Source organism: Pseudopipra pipra, chromosome 5, assembly GCF_036250125.1.
Source record: "Pseudopipra pipra isolate bDixPip1 chromosome 5, bDixPip1.hap1, whole genome shotgun sequence".
NCBI classification, from domain to species: Eukaryota; Metazoa; Chordata; class Aves; order Passeriformes; family Pipridae; genus Pseudopipra; species Pseudopipra pipra.
This window is the reverse complement of record NC_087553.1, coordinates 35,991,617-36,009,848: the sequence shown is the minus strand read 5'-3', so window position 1 is coordinate 36,009,848 and position 18,232 is coordinate 35,991,617. Positions and strand designations below refer to the sequence as shown.

The following is an 18,232-nucleotide window of genomic DNA, read 5'->3' as shown; positions in this document are numbered from 1 at the left end:
ACTGCATCTTCTCTACAGACAGAAATTAACACAAAGCAACATCATGGCAATATACTCATAAAAGATGAATTATTACCCTTGAATGCATGCACACAGTTCTTCTTTGTAAGAACTACCTGAAACCTAGATGCCAGATACCTTTGAAACACTGTGGTCAGGTATGAATGGATACGAATATTATTATCACATACTTTGGATAATGAGAGTAATTAAAATGATGTTGTATGATATAACACTGCTACACAAAGTGAAAAGCCAAAAAAGGCAAACTAGACAGGCAAAAACTGCAATGCATGATATTCAAGTATAAAACTCTGGAGAAGCTTGTGTCAGGCAGTTTTTCAGCTGTGTTTCCTAACAGAGATGCACGCAACAGTTCAGATCCCTGCATTTCTCGCAGTCTGCCACACAGCTAAGAAGTCACTAGGGAATTTTATTGCCTAACTTTATTTACTGCTTTCAGCATAGCTCATAAGCCTCTATTAAACATTTACAGCTTCATAACACTGACATATATCACTGCTTCCAAAAATTTCAATGTGCTAGGTCTCACTTAAGAAAAGGAATGGCACTGAAGCAATCAGAACTGCACTTCTATGGAAATATCTTTGGACTGCATTCCTTTCAGACAGTGTCTGCAATGTTCTAGTAAAACATTAAGCTTTTTTTGAACAAAAGGATAAAAAAATGACAGATACAGTTTTCCTTCAATTTCAAGAGATGACTTATGACTAAATGCACAAGGCATAACTAAAGGGTCACGTTAATAAACCAAGTTCAGATGACTTCACCAGCCACCTAACCTATTCACTACTGAAGTTAGTACGATGAATCCAATCTACTGTGAAACCATTTTGTAATTATGCCATTAGGTGAGTGCTGATTATGTAGACATTTCATCCTATCCTCGCCTCTAATCAACAAGGATTTTTTCAAAGGTACTGGGTAATTTCTACACTAAACTGAATGATCATCCAAGCATCTATCATAAACTAATCTCTTGCAGAGAACAAAAACCTGCATCACTGCTACAGAGAGGAGTGAAAGCAACCCAAGACATGGCAATGCTACTGTGTATATAAGTCAGTGCTGCAAGTTGAAAACTTGGGAAGTTTTGTCTTTCCTTGCCTTGGATTAACAGCTCCACAGCATTCAGTGCTAGGATCAAGCTAGTCTGTCTGCTAATGCACATAATTTGTGCTTACTACAAGAATATAATACAACTTACAGCCTAATGACAAGGTTCAGTACTACAAACGAAGTGACATTTTTTTGTCTAGCAAATCCATCCAGTGTCGTTGACTGTGATTCAGTGTGGATGTTTAACTGTATAAATGTATCTCACAAAGCTGCATCTTGTATAAAATAATTTGGTAAGATTCAATATCTTTAATTTCTTGAACTTCTTGTTGATGCACATTCTAAGAGCAACAGAGGGGCACCAAGAAATGTGCATTACAGTTGTAAACACAAAACAAATTAACGGTCAGAACAAAATGATCGCAATTTCTAACTTGAGTCCAAGGGTCTTGAATGAGGCCCTGGGCTTTGCAATAATATAAAATACACAATTAGGTACAGCAAAACAGTTAGTGTGGCTTAAAGAAAAAAAGGGTGAGTCATGTCTCCTACTGGGGTCCCAGACTTCAGAATGCTTGAGAAGCAAAATTCCCCTACCAGTTTCATGCCAGCGGTACAAACTCCAAAGCAGGTTTCCAGCAGATGACTGCAGAGAGATCTTTGGCAATCAGTACAGACACAAAAGGTATTGGTAACTGTGATAGTTATGATCTGTAATTTCTTAACATGGAATTAAGAAATACACTGGAAAAATTTTGCAATTTGTGTGGCAATAATAAAGATCGACATTCCCTTTTTACAGTAGGACACTCTAAATCAAACTAGTATTTTATAAATCATTACTGAATCCTGAATCTGAAGGATTCAGACTATTTACTTCAAAAAGGCTGAACCTCATTTTTTAAGTGACTCTGAGCTTCCCCTTTCCATGCTCACAGGCAAAAAACCCATTATCTCTCACTCTATTAATTCCTATTTTCAAGTTATGTTAGTAGCAAAAATCATTCTGACATGCTTCATTCAAGTTTGCCAGGGAGAGGAAAGTCCATCTAAGTTTATTCAACTATATCTGTTCTAGCAATGACAAATATTTTTAAGATCTCAAACATGTTGTTACTTGATGCTTTTGACAATACATATTGACTCAACTCCCATATCTTAAATGTCAATTGTTCACAGCTGACCAATTTTTTTGCAGCATGCTCATACAGTGCCCAGCACAGCTAGCATTCGCAGACACTACAACATTTGAAATACAACGCAAGCAGAAAGGAATCAAAGATAACATAAACCAAAGGATTTCAAAGCCCTTCCAAGGTATTGAGAATGATACTTTTGTGGTATTATAGCATAACTGCCAGAAAAAAGGCCAGTTGTGATTTGAAGGTTTTAATGGATGGAGGACATATACATATGTCTCCCACTGCAAGGCTTTATGTTAACTTTTAATTAATCCTCTCAGCCTTCCCAATTTACCCTCCCAATTTCCAGGAACATCATAAGGTGACATACAGACATCACAACATGCTACCATGTTCAGATATCACTTCTGTAACAATACAAAAGTTATGTCAACCCTACTGCCACAAGACTACCCAAAGAAGGGCACGTATTTGGGAAATATTTTAGGAGACCAGATACACAAACAACTGAATTCAAAGAGGTACCTGATGATGGTATCAACACAACTGGATGCTTTAATACAGAGCAAAAGCCTTGAATATGGCAGGGTCTGGTGGGGTTTTTTTGAGCAGTAGCCAATAATAGCATTTTTTTCATGTTCTGGAACTGAGCAAGTCTCCTAAAAGACTTAAAAATAAATCATCATTAAATTAATTGGGTTTTCCAGCCAAATTTTGTGGGTTTTTTGATGCGACTTATCTGTACAGTACGTACATACCAACACCTTCTTCAAATAAGAGATGTTCGCTACCCTGAATGTATCATTTCTCTCCAACTGCAAGAAAGACATTGCTATGTCTTACTATATCTTACTATATCTAAGTAGCAAGTTTTGTGCTACTTTCAGTTTTGCCATCTCTGCTAAGTAAGAGCTACATTTCTATAATGACTAGACTCTAAAGATTTCCATTTAAAATAGTAACTTTAGTTAACTTTGAAATAGTAGCTTTGACTACAATTGTCCTTAGCACGACAAATTTTTAGCTCATTTGTAAGGGTTCTAAGCTTCCTTACATATGACTTATCACTCTCAGTCTGCAATCCCTGTGGAGTAGTCCACAGCACTGTAACTCACAAGATGAAAACAACTGAATTGCAGCATTAAAAATAGGAGGAAAATCAAGCAAGAAATTCAGAGCCAGATACAGTACTTATATCTGGGAGTGGATTTAATGTTGATTCACCTCATGAGGTGTGGCTTTCCACACTATCTTTTGCTAAATTTAACAGTTCTGATTGGAATTGTTTTTCAATGCTTATAACATTGCCAGACTTACGTCTTTCATATTTCCAATATAAAACAATTCTGAAGACAATTTCAGTCAAACAAGTCTGCTTCATGGAAAACACTCCGAAGTCTGCTATATTTTTAGATCTATTCTTAAACAAATCTGGTATCTTTGTGCTTTGGATCAAGAACTTCAAGTTCAGCCAGAGTTTTCAAATAAATGTGTGTTTTGCCCACAAAAAGGAGAACAGCAACTTATGACAATGTTAAAACAGAACTGAAAAATCAGATTAGGGATTGGAAATAAAACGTTATTCAGCAACATATTTGCCCATCAAACATGAAATCAATACTGTCTTGTTTACTACAGTCGCAGGAATTAGAGATTTACAAATTTCATGAAACGATAATAAGAATGAATAAATCAGTGAAATGTCTGTAACTACTTAAATGTATTTATTCTGCTTAGTACACAGACGTAAAATGCATACTGGTCAATGGCAACTCAAATTCTTACATCTATAACATAAACTCTACTTTTAAAAACAGTATTATTCTTAACTAGCACAGTAGAATCAAAAGGCAGCTAAGCTATAAAAGCTGAAATAACACTGCTGTCAAATTCTGTTCAAACTAGGCAACTTCTAAGTCTTATAATAAAAAGCAAGTTGACAGAGACAGTAATAAACTGATTAAGTCTTAGCAGCTACAACTTTCTAAGGTTCCATCTGTTCTGTACATGTGCCACCCTGGGTCTTTGCCAGATTTGAGGCCTGAGTCTCTTATGCATTGTCTGTGACAGGACACTCCTGCTGTGCTCTGTCAACAAAGTAGTGCCTGTTGGAATACAGAGGTGACAAACTTGGAAACATGTAGGATACAATTAATACAGACAGTTTGGTAAATAAAAACTGAGATTGCTGGTCAAGAAGAATAGAAAATATGGATGAAAAGAAAGGGGCATGGGACTATAGCCAAAGCATTACATAATAATACCACTAGGGGAAACTAAAAGTGACAACTTCTGGAATATTTGCTGAAGAAGTGAAAACAGGGTGAACACTGTAAGAAAGAGTCTAACAAACAACTTGGAAAAAACATAAAAACATTTCAGAATGATGAATCCTGACAAATCTACAAAGACAAACAGATCCAGTTCTGTGAGGCATACTCAAAGGAGACAGTTTCTCTGCAGAAATATTTTTGTTGGTCTTCACCAAAAAAGCATGGTAAGAGTCTCACATCAGAGGACTCCCTCATGGAGGACTCAAAGGGTCTACTTCCAACAGAAGCATGTGTAGAACATGAAAACCAATTAATAAAATAAATTTTTAAAAAGTTACTTGCCAGAATGAGGCATTAATTTACTCCTTTAGCTTTGAAGAAACTGATGTTACTGAAAAATGTAACAGCTAAACTACGAGAGATCATATATAACCTCATTTAAAACTGTCCTAGTACCAATGGGTAACATAATCACCATCTTTAAGAAGATTCTAAAACAGATCAGACAACTACAGATGAGTAAACTTGATACTTATACTGGATAAAGTGGTGCTAGGAAGCCTAGAACAAGTATGGAATGAGTGAATAAATACAATATCATGTAGAAGAGTCACCAGAGCATTTGTAGAATAGCTATACTTCACAAAGCTAATACAGCTTTTTTAAGTTATAAAAATGTGTCGCGGAGAGAAATTCAACTGACAGCCTAGTGCATTTCAGAGACATTCCCCAAAGCCTCTTAAAGAGCTTAAACTACAGTTAGAGTAAGAGCTAATGTCCTTTTGTGAATAAATCACTGGAGAAAAGACAGAAAATAATGGTGGACTCTGATGGTCAGCTTTTACAGTGGATGGAGCACCCAGAAGAGTGTCATAGGAACCCCTGCTGGGACCTGTGCTTTTCAATATATTTAGGGAGGAACTGTCCAGAGATGCTATTCTGAACAGAAAAGATATGGGTCAACTGTGAAAACACGCAGGATTTCTTTACTGGGAGTGGCAGTGAGGTGAAACAGGAGATTAAATTTAGTGTACATAAGCATAGTGTACACAAGTGAGACAAAAGGCAAATATGTTTCTGAATTTACATATGCATCAGCCTCTAAGCTTGTTATTATCACTCACAGATAACTCCAAAATGTTAAGTTAGATTAGGCATACACAACATAAGCAGTAAATGCAGTACCCAGGAGACAAACGGGCAGATATCAGAAATTATCAGAAAAGAAACAGAACAAAACCAAACCCAACACTAAACCACTCTACAACTGCATGCTGTACTGAACACTTCATCGGTTCTGTTTCCAGGTACCAAACAAAATACAGTCAAACCGGAAAAGTATAGAACATTACTGAGTATCTCCTGTACACGGAACAACTAAATAAAACAGAATTCGTCAGCCTAAGGAACCAGCAGCTGAGAGGAGCCACACTCTCTCTGCAGCACTCAGTCATATAAAAAGGGAGCAGCTGTTCCCTGTATCTTTCACTGGGACAACTTGCTGAAATCACAAGGAAAAAGATTGCAAATGACAGATTCAACTTAAACAAAAGGAGACTGATCTCCACATTGCAGGCAATTAAGCTGTAGACTTCTTTTCTTAGGCTATTCTGAATGTTAAAAGCACTCATGAGCATATGAAAGACTGGGTAAAATTTTAGAAAGAAGGTTCATCCAGATCCAGCAAATCCAGCAATGCCCCCTCCGGTTATGGGTGGTGTGAAACCATGTGCCTGGTTTGTCTGCGTATTTTATTCCCTGTGCACGTGCTATTGACTCTGTTGGAGTCAAGGGGCAGAGCTGGATGGCCTCAGTTTGTACAGCTGGGTTTGGACATGCTGTTAGGTATCAGAAGAGGAGAAAAAAAAAAGACTCGCTTAAGAGACTAAGGGCACTATGTGGAAGAGACAGAATATTTGCCACAGGTAGTATAAGTATGGAGGGGTGTACTGGGCGTAGTTGGCAATGTTTTGATGTTGGGGGAGGGGGGCTGCAGGAATGAGTCTGATCAGGGGACTGGAGAGCAAAAAAAGGGAGAAAAGGTTTCACAGAGGCAAGGTGTTTTCCCTAGGAGGTTCTGTGTTGCTTAAATCCCAGAATCTATAATTATAAGTTTGTTAATTGGCAAAATAAATTAGGAAAGTCTGTCCTGATTTACAAGTCTACCTCCATCTAAATATTCTAAACCTGTCAGTATTTTTCACTTGAATCTCCCTGTTTTTCTTCCTCTCATTACACAGTAAGTTCTACCATGAACATCAACACCATTACCTTCAATGCCTCTACAGAAGAATAGGATTCTGTTGTCAGAACTGGGGCTCAGCAGTGCTGAGTTTGAGGAATGGAACCCAATGCTCCATTTTTAGTAATGTGTCAATTCCTAAACTTTTTTCATGTTGGGTATAATCTACTGTTAAGAAGTACAAAAAAGAAGGTGGTATGAGTTTTAAAACAGAGAAAAATATCAAAATGAACAAGTGTTAAGATCTCACCTGGAGTAAGTATGAGCTAGAGGTATCTGCAATGGAACTCTCATTTTGTATCGTATTCTGTTGGGTAATAGCATCCTCCTTCTTTCGTTCCTTCTGCCCTGCTTCGTCATCTTCGTACTCATCAAGGCTCTAAAATGAAAAATATTCACTTATCAAAAAGTCTTCCTATGTTGCTTCGCATACTTCCCATGTTTCACAAAAAATCATGCATTAGTGAATATTTTCAAAGATTAATTTCATATTTCAGAGAAGTTTAATTGTTTAACCGCTCTTCTTTCCAACTGCTTTTTCTTCAACACAAAAGTAAGAAATAATCAAAACAAGATCCAACTTGACAAGAGCTTCAGACAATGCTGTGTGAGTTCAGTGCTAATCCTTCTGTGAGTAGGAGCTTGGACTACACCTGAGGGTTCCTTCGTTAAAATGATTCTACAATCCTGTCTGTCACATACAATAGTATTATCTTTACAAGTAAGAGGTTTTGAGGCAGTACAGACAAGGAAAAAACAAGAATTAATCGTATTCTTCACTCAACCGCTAATCTTTTTTGACACAGCGGCATCTGCTGAAATTGAAGCGTCAATCTCAATCACCAATCGTAATTTTGCCCTCGTTTTTAGTTTTGTCTTTGAAAATTTACCATTGAAAATCATTTTTATTACTTGATTAGTCATTAATTACTAACAATTAACACCTATATAACATTTTGACTCTTGAACACAAATGTTTCATATTTGATTTGCTGAAATACTTGGTTTGAAATGATTAAGCTTTTAGAGCACTGACTGCTGACAGACAAGAGACAGGAAAAGTAAGTAGGTAAATAAATTAAAAAAATAAGTAATCGGTATAACTGCCTCTGTCTAGCTCAAAGTGATATTAAGGCCATGGCAGAAATGTAAGGACTCAGCTAGGTTTGGACTAAATCAACTATGTCTAGATCAGTCTATTAATTTAACATACGCAAGTTTACGGAACAAAAAACTCCCACTATCTTATGTTTAAGAGACCAACCTGAAGTAGACGAAGTTAATTAAAAAAAAAACAAAAAAAGTGACATCAGAAGCTGTTTGCCGACACTCTACATTAAAACAAGAGATGTGTGAAATATTGTTACAGAAACACAAGGAACTAACCAGCCTAGGACATCAGAAAAAGCTTCTAGATTAATGTAAAACACCTTAAGAAAAAGAGAACAGGCCTACCAGAGAACAAAGACGAATTATGAATTTTAAATTATTTCAGTTGACATTTCTAATGCACAAAAAACAAAGTCACCATTCTGAGGTTTACATACTGACAGTCTCTGGCATCAACTCACCCAAAGGGCACAAAACTAGTCAAAAGCATATAATGAGAATGCTGGAATACAGTAACTTTAAAAGTAAAACCAGTTTTATTTACTAGCTGAAAATAGTGCTAGTATATCAAAAATTAATTTCAGCTCCTCCAAAGCAAACACTATGGTGATACAAGTGCTGGAAAACTGACCAACTAGAAAGGTATATGTTTCAGAAAGTGAACGTAATAAAGTGAACAAAAGTGAACCTGAATAAAAGCCATTTAAACTCTCTACAGAGTGCTCATGACAGCAATACTAATGCAATTTCACCAGTCTACTTCTAACTAACCTGTCAATGCAACTGATGCAGACCTGTCTACTTCTATCACTAAGAAAAGACACACTTAAAAGATTTTTGAAGGTATAATGATTCAGCCATGATAATCTTTTAATAAGTCTTTTCTAATAAAATAATTATAAATATTTAATTTAGTTCTCCTGGATCCATTTTTAACAGAGCGTTTAAAAACACTGTCATGGCACATTCTAGGAAATGATCTTTAAATCAACATCCTCTACCTTTTATAAACTGTAAAGCTTAAAAATTTTGGTAACATAAACTTAAGTCCGTATCCTAATTTATCCCATTATCGTACTAATCCAGTATAAAGTGACACAATAAGAAATAATGAGCCCCTACCGCAACAAGAAATGGAGTGATCTTCAGCTCTTATGAAGCCAAAAAGAAGTTCTTTCTTGTTCAGAAAGAACTATAAGGTTCATATCATTTATATGATACTAGAAGGTATCATATAAATTATGACTAATGTCATGCAGATGAAGAATGACACTGTGTTAGAAAACAGGAAATGCAGAAAGAATCGTGCCTTGCAGAATATACCACCTAGGGAGTCCTTCTGCTGTGCCTTTTGCAACCGGACACGTCTTTCTCGTATTGGCCTTTTTAGCCACCAGTGCACTTGTAACAAACGTGGGTAGAGCCCTCCCCAAATCTTCGTTCGCGATGCCTAGCCACGATGATGAGAAAATAGGAAAACTCATATTCTTTTTCCAGTCTCCAAGTTGTTCATGTCAGAGAACAGAGACCCCAGATAAACTCAAAGAAAAGAGATCCTTTGAAATGAGTTTGGAAGAGCAGCCTCTAAAAAGCATAGGATAAATCCAACTCAAGACAGAAAACACTAGTAATCTTCACACACCTCAAAAAATCTTTGCATTTTCAAGGAACGACATCCTTTAAGGAGAAGAATGAAGCTAAAATATCAATACTCTAGGTAAAAAAATAAAGTCTTAGTAGTGACTAAGTGCTCCTTTCTTCACAAATTCTCTCCTTCTTCAGATACATGCTTCTCATAAGCTCTCCAGAGACCAGTAGAATTCCACAGAAATATTTTTCTCTGAATACAATTGCATCTGTGATGAAGAATGTTCTGTTTTAAAATAAGATCACCTGTCACTAAATGTTCTCTTAGCAATGTTGGACAGGAACAAAATGTCGTCATCTGATATAAAAGTTCTAGCCACAAAATTTTAAACTAAATACTTTCAGCTAGGATTTGCCAGCAATGTCCATTGCCATCCTTTCCCTTCTTCTCAGGAACGTCCAAGAGCCCAAAGTCTGCTGATCAGTACCAGTATTCAATCCCCCCAAATAATTTGTACTTCCAAAGTTAAAGGCCTTCTTCCTAAGCATAGAACAGTTAGAGTTTATGTAAATCTAACTGGGAGCCTATAAACCTGTTTTAAACATTACTGGGGTTTGCTCCCAACTCTAGTTCCCTTCACTGGAGCAGGCACCTCCACCAGCCAAGGCCAGCACAAGTTTGAATGGCAAGAAACACAGAAGCAGCAGGTTTTTACTACTTGTAACAGATGAGGTGGAAGAGTCAAGGTACAGGTTGATCCTCATCATTTGCAGCCAGTGTGGTACATTTTGCTTGGGGTTGCCAAAGCCTTCCTGCCCTAAAGCAGATTACAAGACAAAGACCTTCCGTGCTTTCCCTAACACAAAGGTTACATTCCCCTCCCAAACATGCAGATATGCATATACCCACACATCAATTTAAACCATGCCTATGAAATGCAGGCAGAGTACAAGTGAACATGATAACAACCACATAATGTAAACATTTTACCGCTTTTTACTAAAGTTATTAAGTTTTGCTTCAATAATGATTAAGCTTAACAAGGAAATCCATTTGACTCATGATCAAATAAGCTTTCCTATTGAAAATATCCTGTTTATGCACTTCATCTTCAGTTATTGATCACCAGTATTGCCATTTACATTCTAAGCTAACTTTTAGAGTAATAAAAATCAATAAACCCAAGTTTCAGTTGACACATTATTACTGAAAAAATTAAAAATATCCAAAGTTTTGTTACACACTTTAAAAACTGCTGTATTTTTTTTTTCAAACTGCCCTGCAGCTGAAACTGCCTCAGCCCATAGGACATTTCAATCAGATGGATTAATGTGTTGCTTACGTTGCAGGCTCTCTCACATACTACACTTCCCTTTAGAAACTAGTTTCACGTTATTGAAAAAGACATAAATGCAGCTATTACTTTCTCTGTCAGCACAGCAGAGAAATGGACTTATAACAACCAAGGTGTAATTCTGAGCCATTACATAATTCTCTCTGTCCGTTCCCTTTCCTTGCCTTTTTATTTTGCTGCTAGGCACATACCATTTCAGATCTTTATTTTCCATTAAAATCATCTGAGTTTTGTACAGCAGATATTCAATATGACATTCCCACATCTGATCTTAATATAAGGAATCCACAAAAATTCTTTAGGTTTTCTAGTGTTTCAGTATATGTTTGAAGCTGTAGTATAAACATTTTTCTGTAAACCTCTAGTATGGAAAATACAGAATAAAATGATTTCAAAAGAATCAGACTGATGAAAGAAACAGCCACAAAGATATCCCCACATTCCAGCACGCCACCAGCCTGCAGTTAAAGGAGACATTGTATGAAGAACACTTCTAATGATTCACTGGTTTGCTTTCTATAAACATTTGTGCATTGCTAAGAACAAGCAAAAACTGGGGAGGGACTGTCTTCTCCCTGAAAATACGGGGTATTCCTGCGTGCAGATGGTCAGTTCCTGAGCACACACAAGCTGTTCTCACCACAAGAAATGGTGCTGAGTCAAAATGTCACTATTCCAATCCCCCCTTCCCGCACAACCTGCTTCTGCCTTGCAGTTCTGCTGGCCGAGCACATAACTAAGAGCTTCCCAGTTCCTTTCATGAAAAGTCAATCAGGTTTGTTTCAGCAGTTTTAATTAGCTCAATTGATTATGCCTGGACCAGAGACGAGCCCATTCAAACTCTTTATTTTGCAGAACTCCAGGAATGGTTGTGCTAAGTCAGCTTTTTGAAAATGATGAGCACTTGAGATAAGAACATATTTAACCAGTACAGCAAGATGTGCAAGCAGATACACACTCTCAGCAAAACCCTGTGCTCAACTTCACACTGGGCAATAAAAGGAAACTGTACATCACAAGCACTGCCAGCTATCTTGACTTTTTTAACTTAACCATGTTAATAATCTAGGAGATGAAACAAAATCAAGGCTTCTTCTTACTTCCACAAAATTACTCTGAAAAATTAAGGAAAAAAAAATCAATTTTACAAGACACTTCCCATGTTTAGAAAAAGTTCAAAGTGCAGTATCACAACTTCATCTCAAGATGCTGTAAAACTGCAAATGTTTCTATTAAATGTAAACATTTCCTAAAAGCTTCCACAGTAGAAATACAAGACAAGAATTGCTTTTAACTCTGAAAAAAATGTACCTAGGCAATTAACTATGGCAATATAGATTTTGGGATTCAACAATATCTTTCCCTTGGTTGACCATTCAGAAAAGCCTAGAAAATTAACAGCAAATAAAAGATAACTATTTTACACATTTCTCTATCATCACTCTTCTTACTGCAACACTGAAAACCAAATGCTTCCTCACTTTATCACACACAGCTCTCTTACGCCTAAATATGATCTTCCTACCTCTTTGTCATCACTTCCAAAAATACCCAGCAAAACCAAGCAAAAAACCCAAACTTTAGTGATTTGAGATTATATAACCTTTCCCCCTTGGGAACATTGATTTTAATCATACTTTAACACACTTCTATTACAATGTCCAGATAGCACCCTAGATATTTAATTAAAACAGATTTAGAGTAATAAAACCTTTTATTAGAACAACAGTATAATTGGAAAATTTGCATCTTTTTCACTACGTAAGCCTTTCATCACATTTAACTTGCCTTGATGCTTTCCTTTACAAGATGAAAAACATCCTAATAAAGGTGAAAAGAGCTAATGCTATTCCTAGGAACTATCTAAAACCTACAAACAGTTTTATGGATTATCCAGTAAAGTATTTTATTTAAGAACACTTGACTTCAATTCTCACATTAAGACTGCCCAAAAAAGGATACTGAACTCCAACATCTTATCTGCATGATCTTTGTGCACTTCTAAAAGTCTATGTATCTAAATGGAACAGTCCAATATCAACAATTAGTATGATCACAAGCATGGATTTTTAACACAGAAGAAGAGGAAAGGCAGGAATCTTTGGTATCCAAGATCAAAAGAGACCAGAAGACAGTAATGGGTCAGTGACCAGCAGGTGGGCCAGCACACAGTTGACTGCAGCCATAGGATGCGCCCATCCTTGACCAATACTCCCACAAAGCAACCCAAAAAGACAAGCATCACTTAGAGATCAGTGAAGTGCACATCTCTTGCTCTATGAAATTCACAGCATTCCTGATTATAAGTCATATGTATATTTTGTTTGAACTCTACCCTTTTCTCACCCATAATGAGAATTTGTAAGTACCTACTTTGTACATTCAATTATATTCCAGAGCAAATGCAATTTGCCGTCTTAAAATCCTCTTAGAAATGCTTCTGGAAAAAAAACCAACATATTTGTCTGTATTAGAGCAAAATAACAAAGTATTTCAAATTCTTTTAAAGCTTTAAGTAAAACATCAACTAGATCAACACCAGAATGTCAATTATCCCTCATTATAATAACAAAAAGCAGCAGTGTTTGCAGTTTGTTTTTCAGCAAAATAAACTGTTTGGTCACCACTGTCTTCAAACATACCATAAGAATGAGTTCAAAAGTCAAATGTTTAACTTACGCTAATCACCAAAAAATCCTTTATCACAAGGCTTGTCAAGAATGATTGGTGGAACCGCTTAATTTAACTACTTAGTACACGATATTAAAGTCACAGAATAAAATTCCAGGGATACAAGAAGCTTGCAAAACACAAGCTATCTAGCATTATTAATAACCTTTCCAGAAAGAGAAAGACGGATTAAAATATATGGATTGGCAAGCTATCAGAATTAAGCACCAAACTATTCAATACCAAACTCAAGGTTAGCATTTTAGAGTTTCTTACTGATCACCATCTAAGAACAGAAGTACCAAACAGCACAACTGACTGAAGATCCTTTACAAAGACATCACACTGCTGATACCTGTTCCATGGGGAAATTCTTACATGATTATAACAATGATTCATCCAAAAGGAAGTCCCAATTCCTTGCTCTTAAAAAGAAAATATAAATCAACATCAAATAAAGGGGCCAAGATAAAAGCAGCCAAATCCTCTTTATGCTGAGTATGACCCACAGGCAGTTCCAGGCCACTTGACTTCCAGAATTATAGGGCCCTGATACAGCACATCTCTATGTATTAGAAATTAGACACCCCATCCCCATCCTCATTCAAATTTTGCATACTGCTCTTCTTACTTCTATTTTGCTAGTAACAACATGTCTTTTCCCTCCTCTGCTAATGGTTTACTTCTGGTACAGAGTTAATAAAGGCTATATTCTGTACACAGAAATCACTAATAGCATTTAACACCTGAATCTAAAAGTAACAGAAATGTTCCCAAACATCACGCATACATACAAAAGTGGAGTCAGTCTCTACAGCCTCCAAATCAACATTCTGAAATGATGCATCCTATCTGAAACAAATATCGCAAAACAGTGGTCGAGCAGAAGAAAGCTGGTAAAACCAAGTTTGCCTGTTTCAGCCAGGAGGAAAAAGAGAGAATTGTTGAAGATATTTGCACTGTTCACAGAAGAAATATTTCTCAGTTTGCATCATGCCACAGACATTAGGAAACAACCACCACAGACTGCAAGAGAAGAGAATTCATGTATAGAAAACAAGCGATGGTTTGTTTAGCATAAAACAAGCGATAGTTTATACACTTAATGCCCACCTACACTGTTTTCCTATTAAACTTGCTCCTGTGTTAGGTAAGATTCTGGGACATACTGGTATTAGAGGGCACGTAAACAATGGCTGAACAAAAGCCACGCAAACAACAGTTAGACAATGGAGTTAAAATGTCTCTAGCTGTCGGTGTAGAGTCGTGACGGCCGATAAAGATACAAGGAGTCAGTTATGTGCAGAAAAGATGTCTTTATTTTCTCATCTGCTTTTTTATACCCCTTGCTAGCAGCAAGCAGTATCCTTATTTTAGGTAAGCAAGCAACAGCGTTTTCATTGGCTAGGATCTATGGGCGATACATTTGGCAAAGCTCAAGGCCTTATTGCAGTTCCCACATCCTAGGCCTACTAACTTTACAGCCTGCCTTTGTTTTCTCCATTAGGGCTGCGCACTGACTTCCTTATCATCAAGGATACACCCGAAAGTTTTCCCAGTCGATATCTCCATCCTGGGAGCTCATAGCCACCACTATTTTGACTTTCATTGCCATGTATTTCTGCCAAAATTAACAAATACAAACAATATTCCGAAAGAGAAAAAGATGTATTGTCATGCAGAAATAGACATACAGACTAAGCACCCTTCTCTTTAAAGCCAGAAAAACAGGGAGAGAAACAAATCTTGGAGATTAGCACACTATTTTCAAATCAGAATTATCTCTTTTAATGTGACCATTTAATATATGTTTTCTTCCCTAGTACATCTATGGTGCTTCTAAAAGGAAATAAAGATGAGATCAGTACTTGAAGAATGTTCTAAAAGGAGATCAAACAGGTTAATTAGTGGAACTGTATTTCAACTGTCCTATCCTCTGAAGCATGCAGCTTGTAGCCATTTATATTGTCTGAATATCAAGTCGAATTTAATTTCTTTTAAAATGCAGTGCCTTCATAGGTTTCTGCTCTCTTGCTTAATAGGCTAATTGTCATTTTTCTTCTATTCACTGAATCTCATTCACTGTTTACACACAGTAGGTGTGGGATTGGTCAAACTAAACAAAGCCAAAGAGGTTGATGACAACCAAGCACAGACAAGCCAAGACAATATACTCAGAACCAATTCCAAGGGAAAAAGAAATCTATGGCACAATACTTTCTTGAGACTTGTACAACACTTCTCATTTCGGAGTGGGATATTCTGAATCCATAGAAAAGCTGATAAAAATATCAACCAGATTTTCAGCTCCACAGATGCTTCATTAGATTTCTAACATTAGTAAGTGTTCTAACCAGACAGACATAGACTACCTTCCACTGAGGGTCAGAAAGGGAGAAGCAGTACTGAAAAAGCACTTTAAACAGGATAGACTCATATTTGGATTAAAAAAAAAAGTTGAATTTGACTTCCAAGGCAATAAATAAGTACTTTTGAAGTGTTCAGCACTGATTTCAGGAATAGACAGCATTGATTAAAGCTGTGCAGGCAGGCAAAGCACAGACATGGTACTAAAGCCTGGTAGGACAGCAATAACCAGGTAAGATCAAAAAAGTTTAAAGTTGTTGCAGAAGTCAATATTGTAACTATTTCTTGGGAAAACATTTTGTAACTACAAATTAATCCTAGTGACAATTCTGAGAAGCTGTTTCCCAACCTAGACTTCTGAAATCACTCTTTAGTGCTGTACTTGGAGGGAAGTCCTCTTCCTCAGGAGCTTTTCCAACAATTTTATTTTGATAAATACATCAATGTCCAAGGCTCCTGATGGAAACCCAGCCTAGGTTCCCATAGTGCAATCTCACATATTAACAGCATCAAAGTCTTCCGTCACCATCACTTGTACTTCTGCTTCTTATGGAAACTGCTCAGAAATCACAGCTCTTTTGTATCCATATCTTTCCAAAGTCACTAGTGATGGGGGGGGATGAGTGTTGTGTTCCAGACAGTAATAAATACTTAATAATATATTAGTATCTTTAAAATATGAAGTTGCACAAGCGTGAGGGGGTTAATTCAAGTTTCCTAAAAGTGAAATATGCAGATTAGCTGCCACAGTAATTCAAGGGCTAGACAAAACAGGCAGTTACCCTTATACCTGAGCAGTCAGCACTGTACACAGACTTGAGCCAGCCCAGCAGGTGTTTGACTCTTCCCATTAAAAAGCTCAGTGAGGAACTGAGGGAACTATAGTATTGACTTAGGAGTGAGAAGGAGAAAGCGTGGGAGACAGAGCTGTGGGAAAGCTCACAGAAAGAACATGTAGCTGATGCCTGGTGAGAGAGCTACTCAAGTAAACAGAGATTACAGCAGCAAAAATAAGCAAGGAAGCAAAGGGGACATCTGTTTCAATCGGTCTGAGAAGTAAAACTACACATTGTACCTTTTTGCGGTCTTTCTGTCACTGTCGGAGCGAGCTGCCTAACTTCCCCCACAGCACGCATCCAAAAACTTTGACATTTTGATTACCAGGTCTAAGACAGAGCTGGACATACTCCACTTCCAGTAGGTAAGAAAAACTAGGACTTCAGGATGGGAACATGCAGACAGACAAGACTTTGCTGCTAAGGAGTATTTCATGACCACACTTTAAGTCCACAAAACAGTACCAGCAAGTTCAAGTAACTTACTACAAAACTAGCATTTGAATATGGTGACCTCAGAACATAGAACATGCACAGACACAAAACCAAATCAATCCAGGTGTGAGGAAATGTAGTATTGTATCGTAATGGGAGGAATTAGTCACGTCACACAGTTTGTTCAAAACAACTGCACTCACTGGAACCTTACATGACTGTAACTTTGCGTAAGAGAGCAATGGTATTCCTACAGAAATTCAAACCAGAATAAAGCAAGAATAAATAAAGCAGGGAAAATGCTGGATAAATAAAAGCTTATATTCACAAGTGCAGGAAGTGTTTGCCATCATCATCATCATGGCTAGGCTTCACGAACGAAGATTTAGGAAAGCTCTACCCACATTTGTTGCAAGCACGCTGGTGGCTTATGAGGTCAATACGAGATAGACATGCCCGATTGCAAAAGGCACAGAAGAAAGACTCCTTAGATGGTGTATTCTGCAAGACACACTTCTTTCTGCGTTGTCTTTTCTCCTCGAGAGTGATCCTGTGTGCGTTCTCAAAGGAGACAGCTGTGTTATAGATGGTGTGTCTCCAGGTCTCCCGATTGGAGGCCAGAATAGACCAGTTATGGTGATCAATATGGCCAAGGCTGAGATGTTGTTTCAGGGAGTCCTTGTATCTTCTCTTCGGGGCTCCTCTCTTGCGGCAGCCGGTGGCAAGTTCTCTATAAAGCAAGATCTTAGGGAGGCGGTGGTCCTTCATCCTGGAGACATCTGTTCTAGAACAAGCAGCAGTCACAAGTATTGAGGCCATATTGCTGAGAACACAGTTGCGATGGGCAGGGCAGGAAGTGTTAGTACAAAAAAGGTAATTTTCTATTACTGTTACTTTAATTGTTGAGTGACTCATCAAGTTTTGGGGTTTTTTTTTAGCTACAGAGTTACTTGCATACAATATAGTGCAAGTCTTGGCCAGGTCTTCCACAATCAATTATTTGTATTTCACCATATCTACCTTTTTAGACCAGACAGCTCAAGCAAATTAAGATTTCAGCTTATAAGGCATTTATTATCTTAATTCAAAACATCAACTGTAACACGCGTTTCTCAACAGTAAAACAGGAATACTG

At 37.2% G+C, this 18,232-nt stretch overlaps 1 protein-coding gene across 1 annotated transcript in view; it reads right to left on the bottom strand.

The window, feature by feature from the left end:
- PAWR (pro-apoptotic WT1 regulator) overlaps positions 1 to 18,232 on the bottom strand; it is a 79,649-nt gene that overhangs the window by 34,133 nt on the left and 27,284 nt on the right. The window contains exon 3 of the mRNA XM_064655594.1: positions 6,988 to 7,116. Coding sequence (XP_064511664.1) covers positions 6,988 to 7,116 — 129 coding nt within the window. The remainder of the gene's footprint in view (positions 1 to 6,987; positions 7,117 to 18,232) is intronic.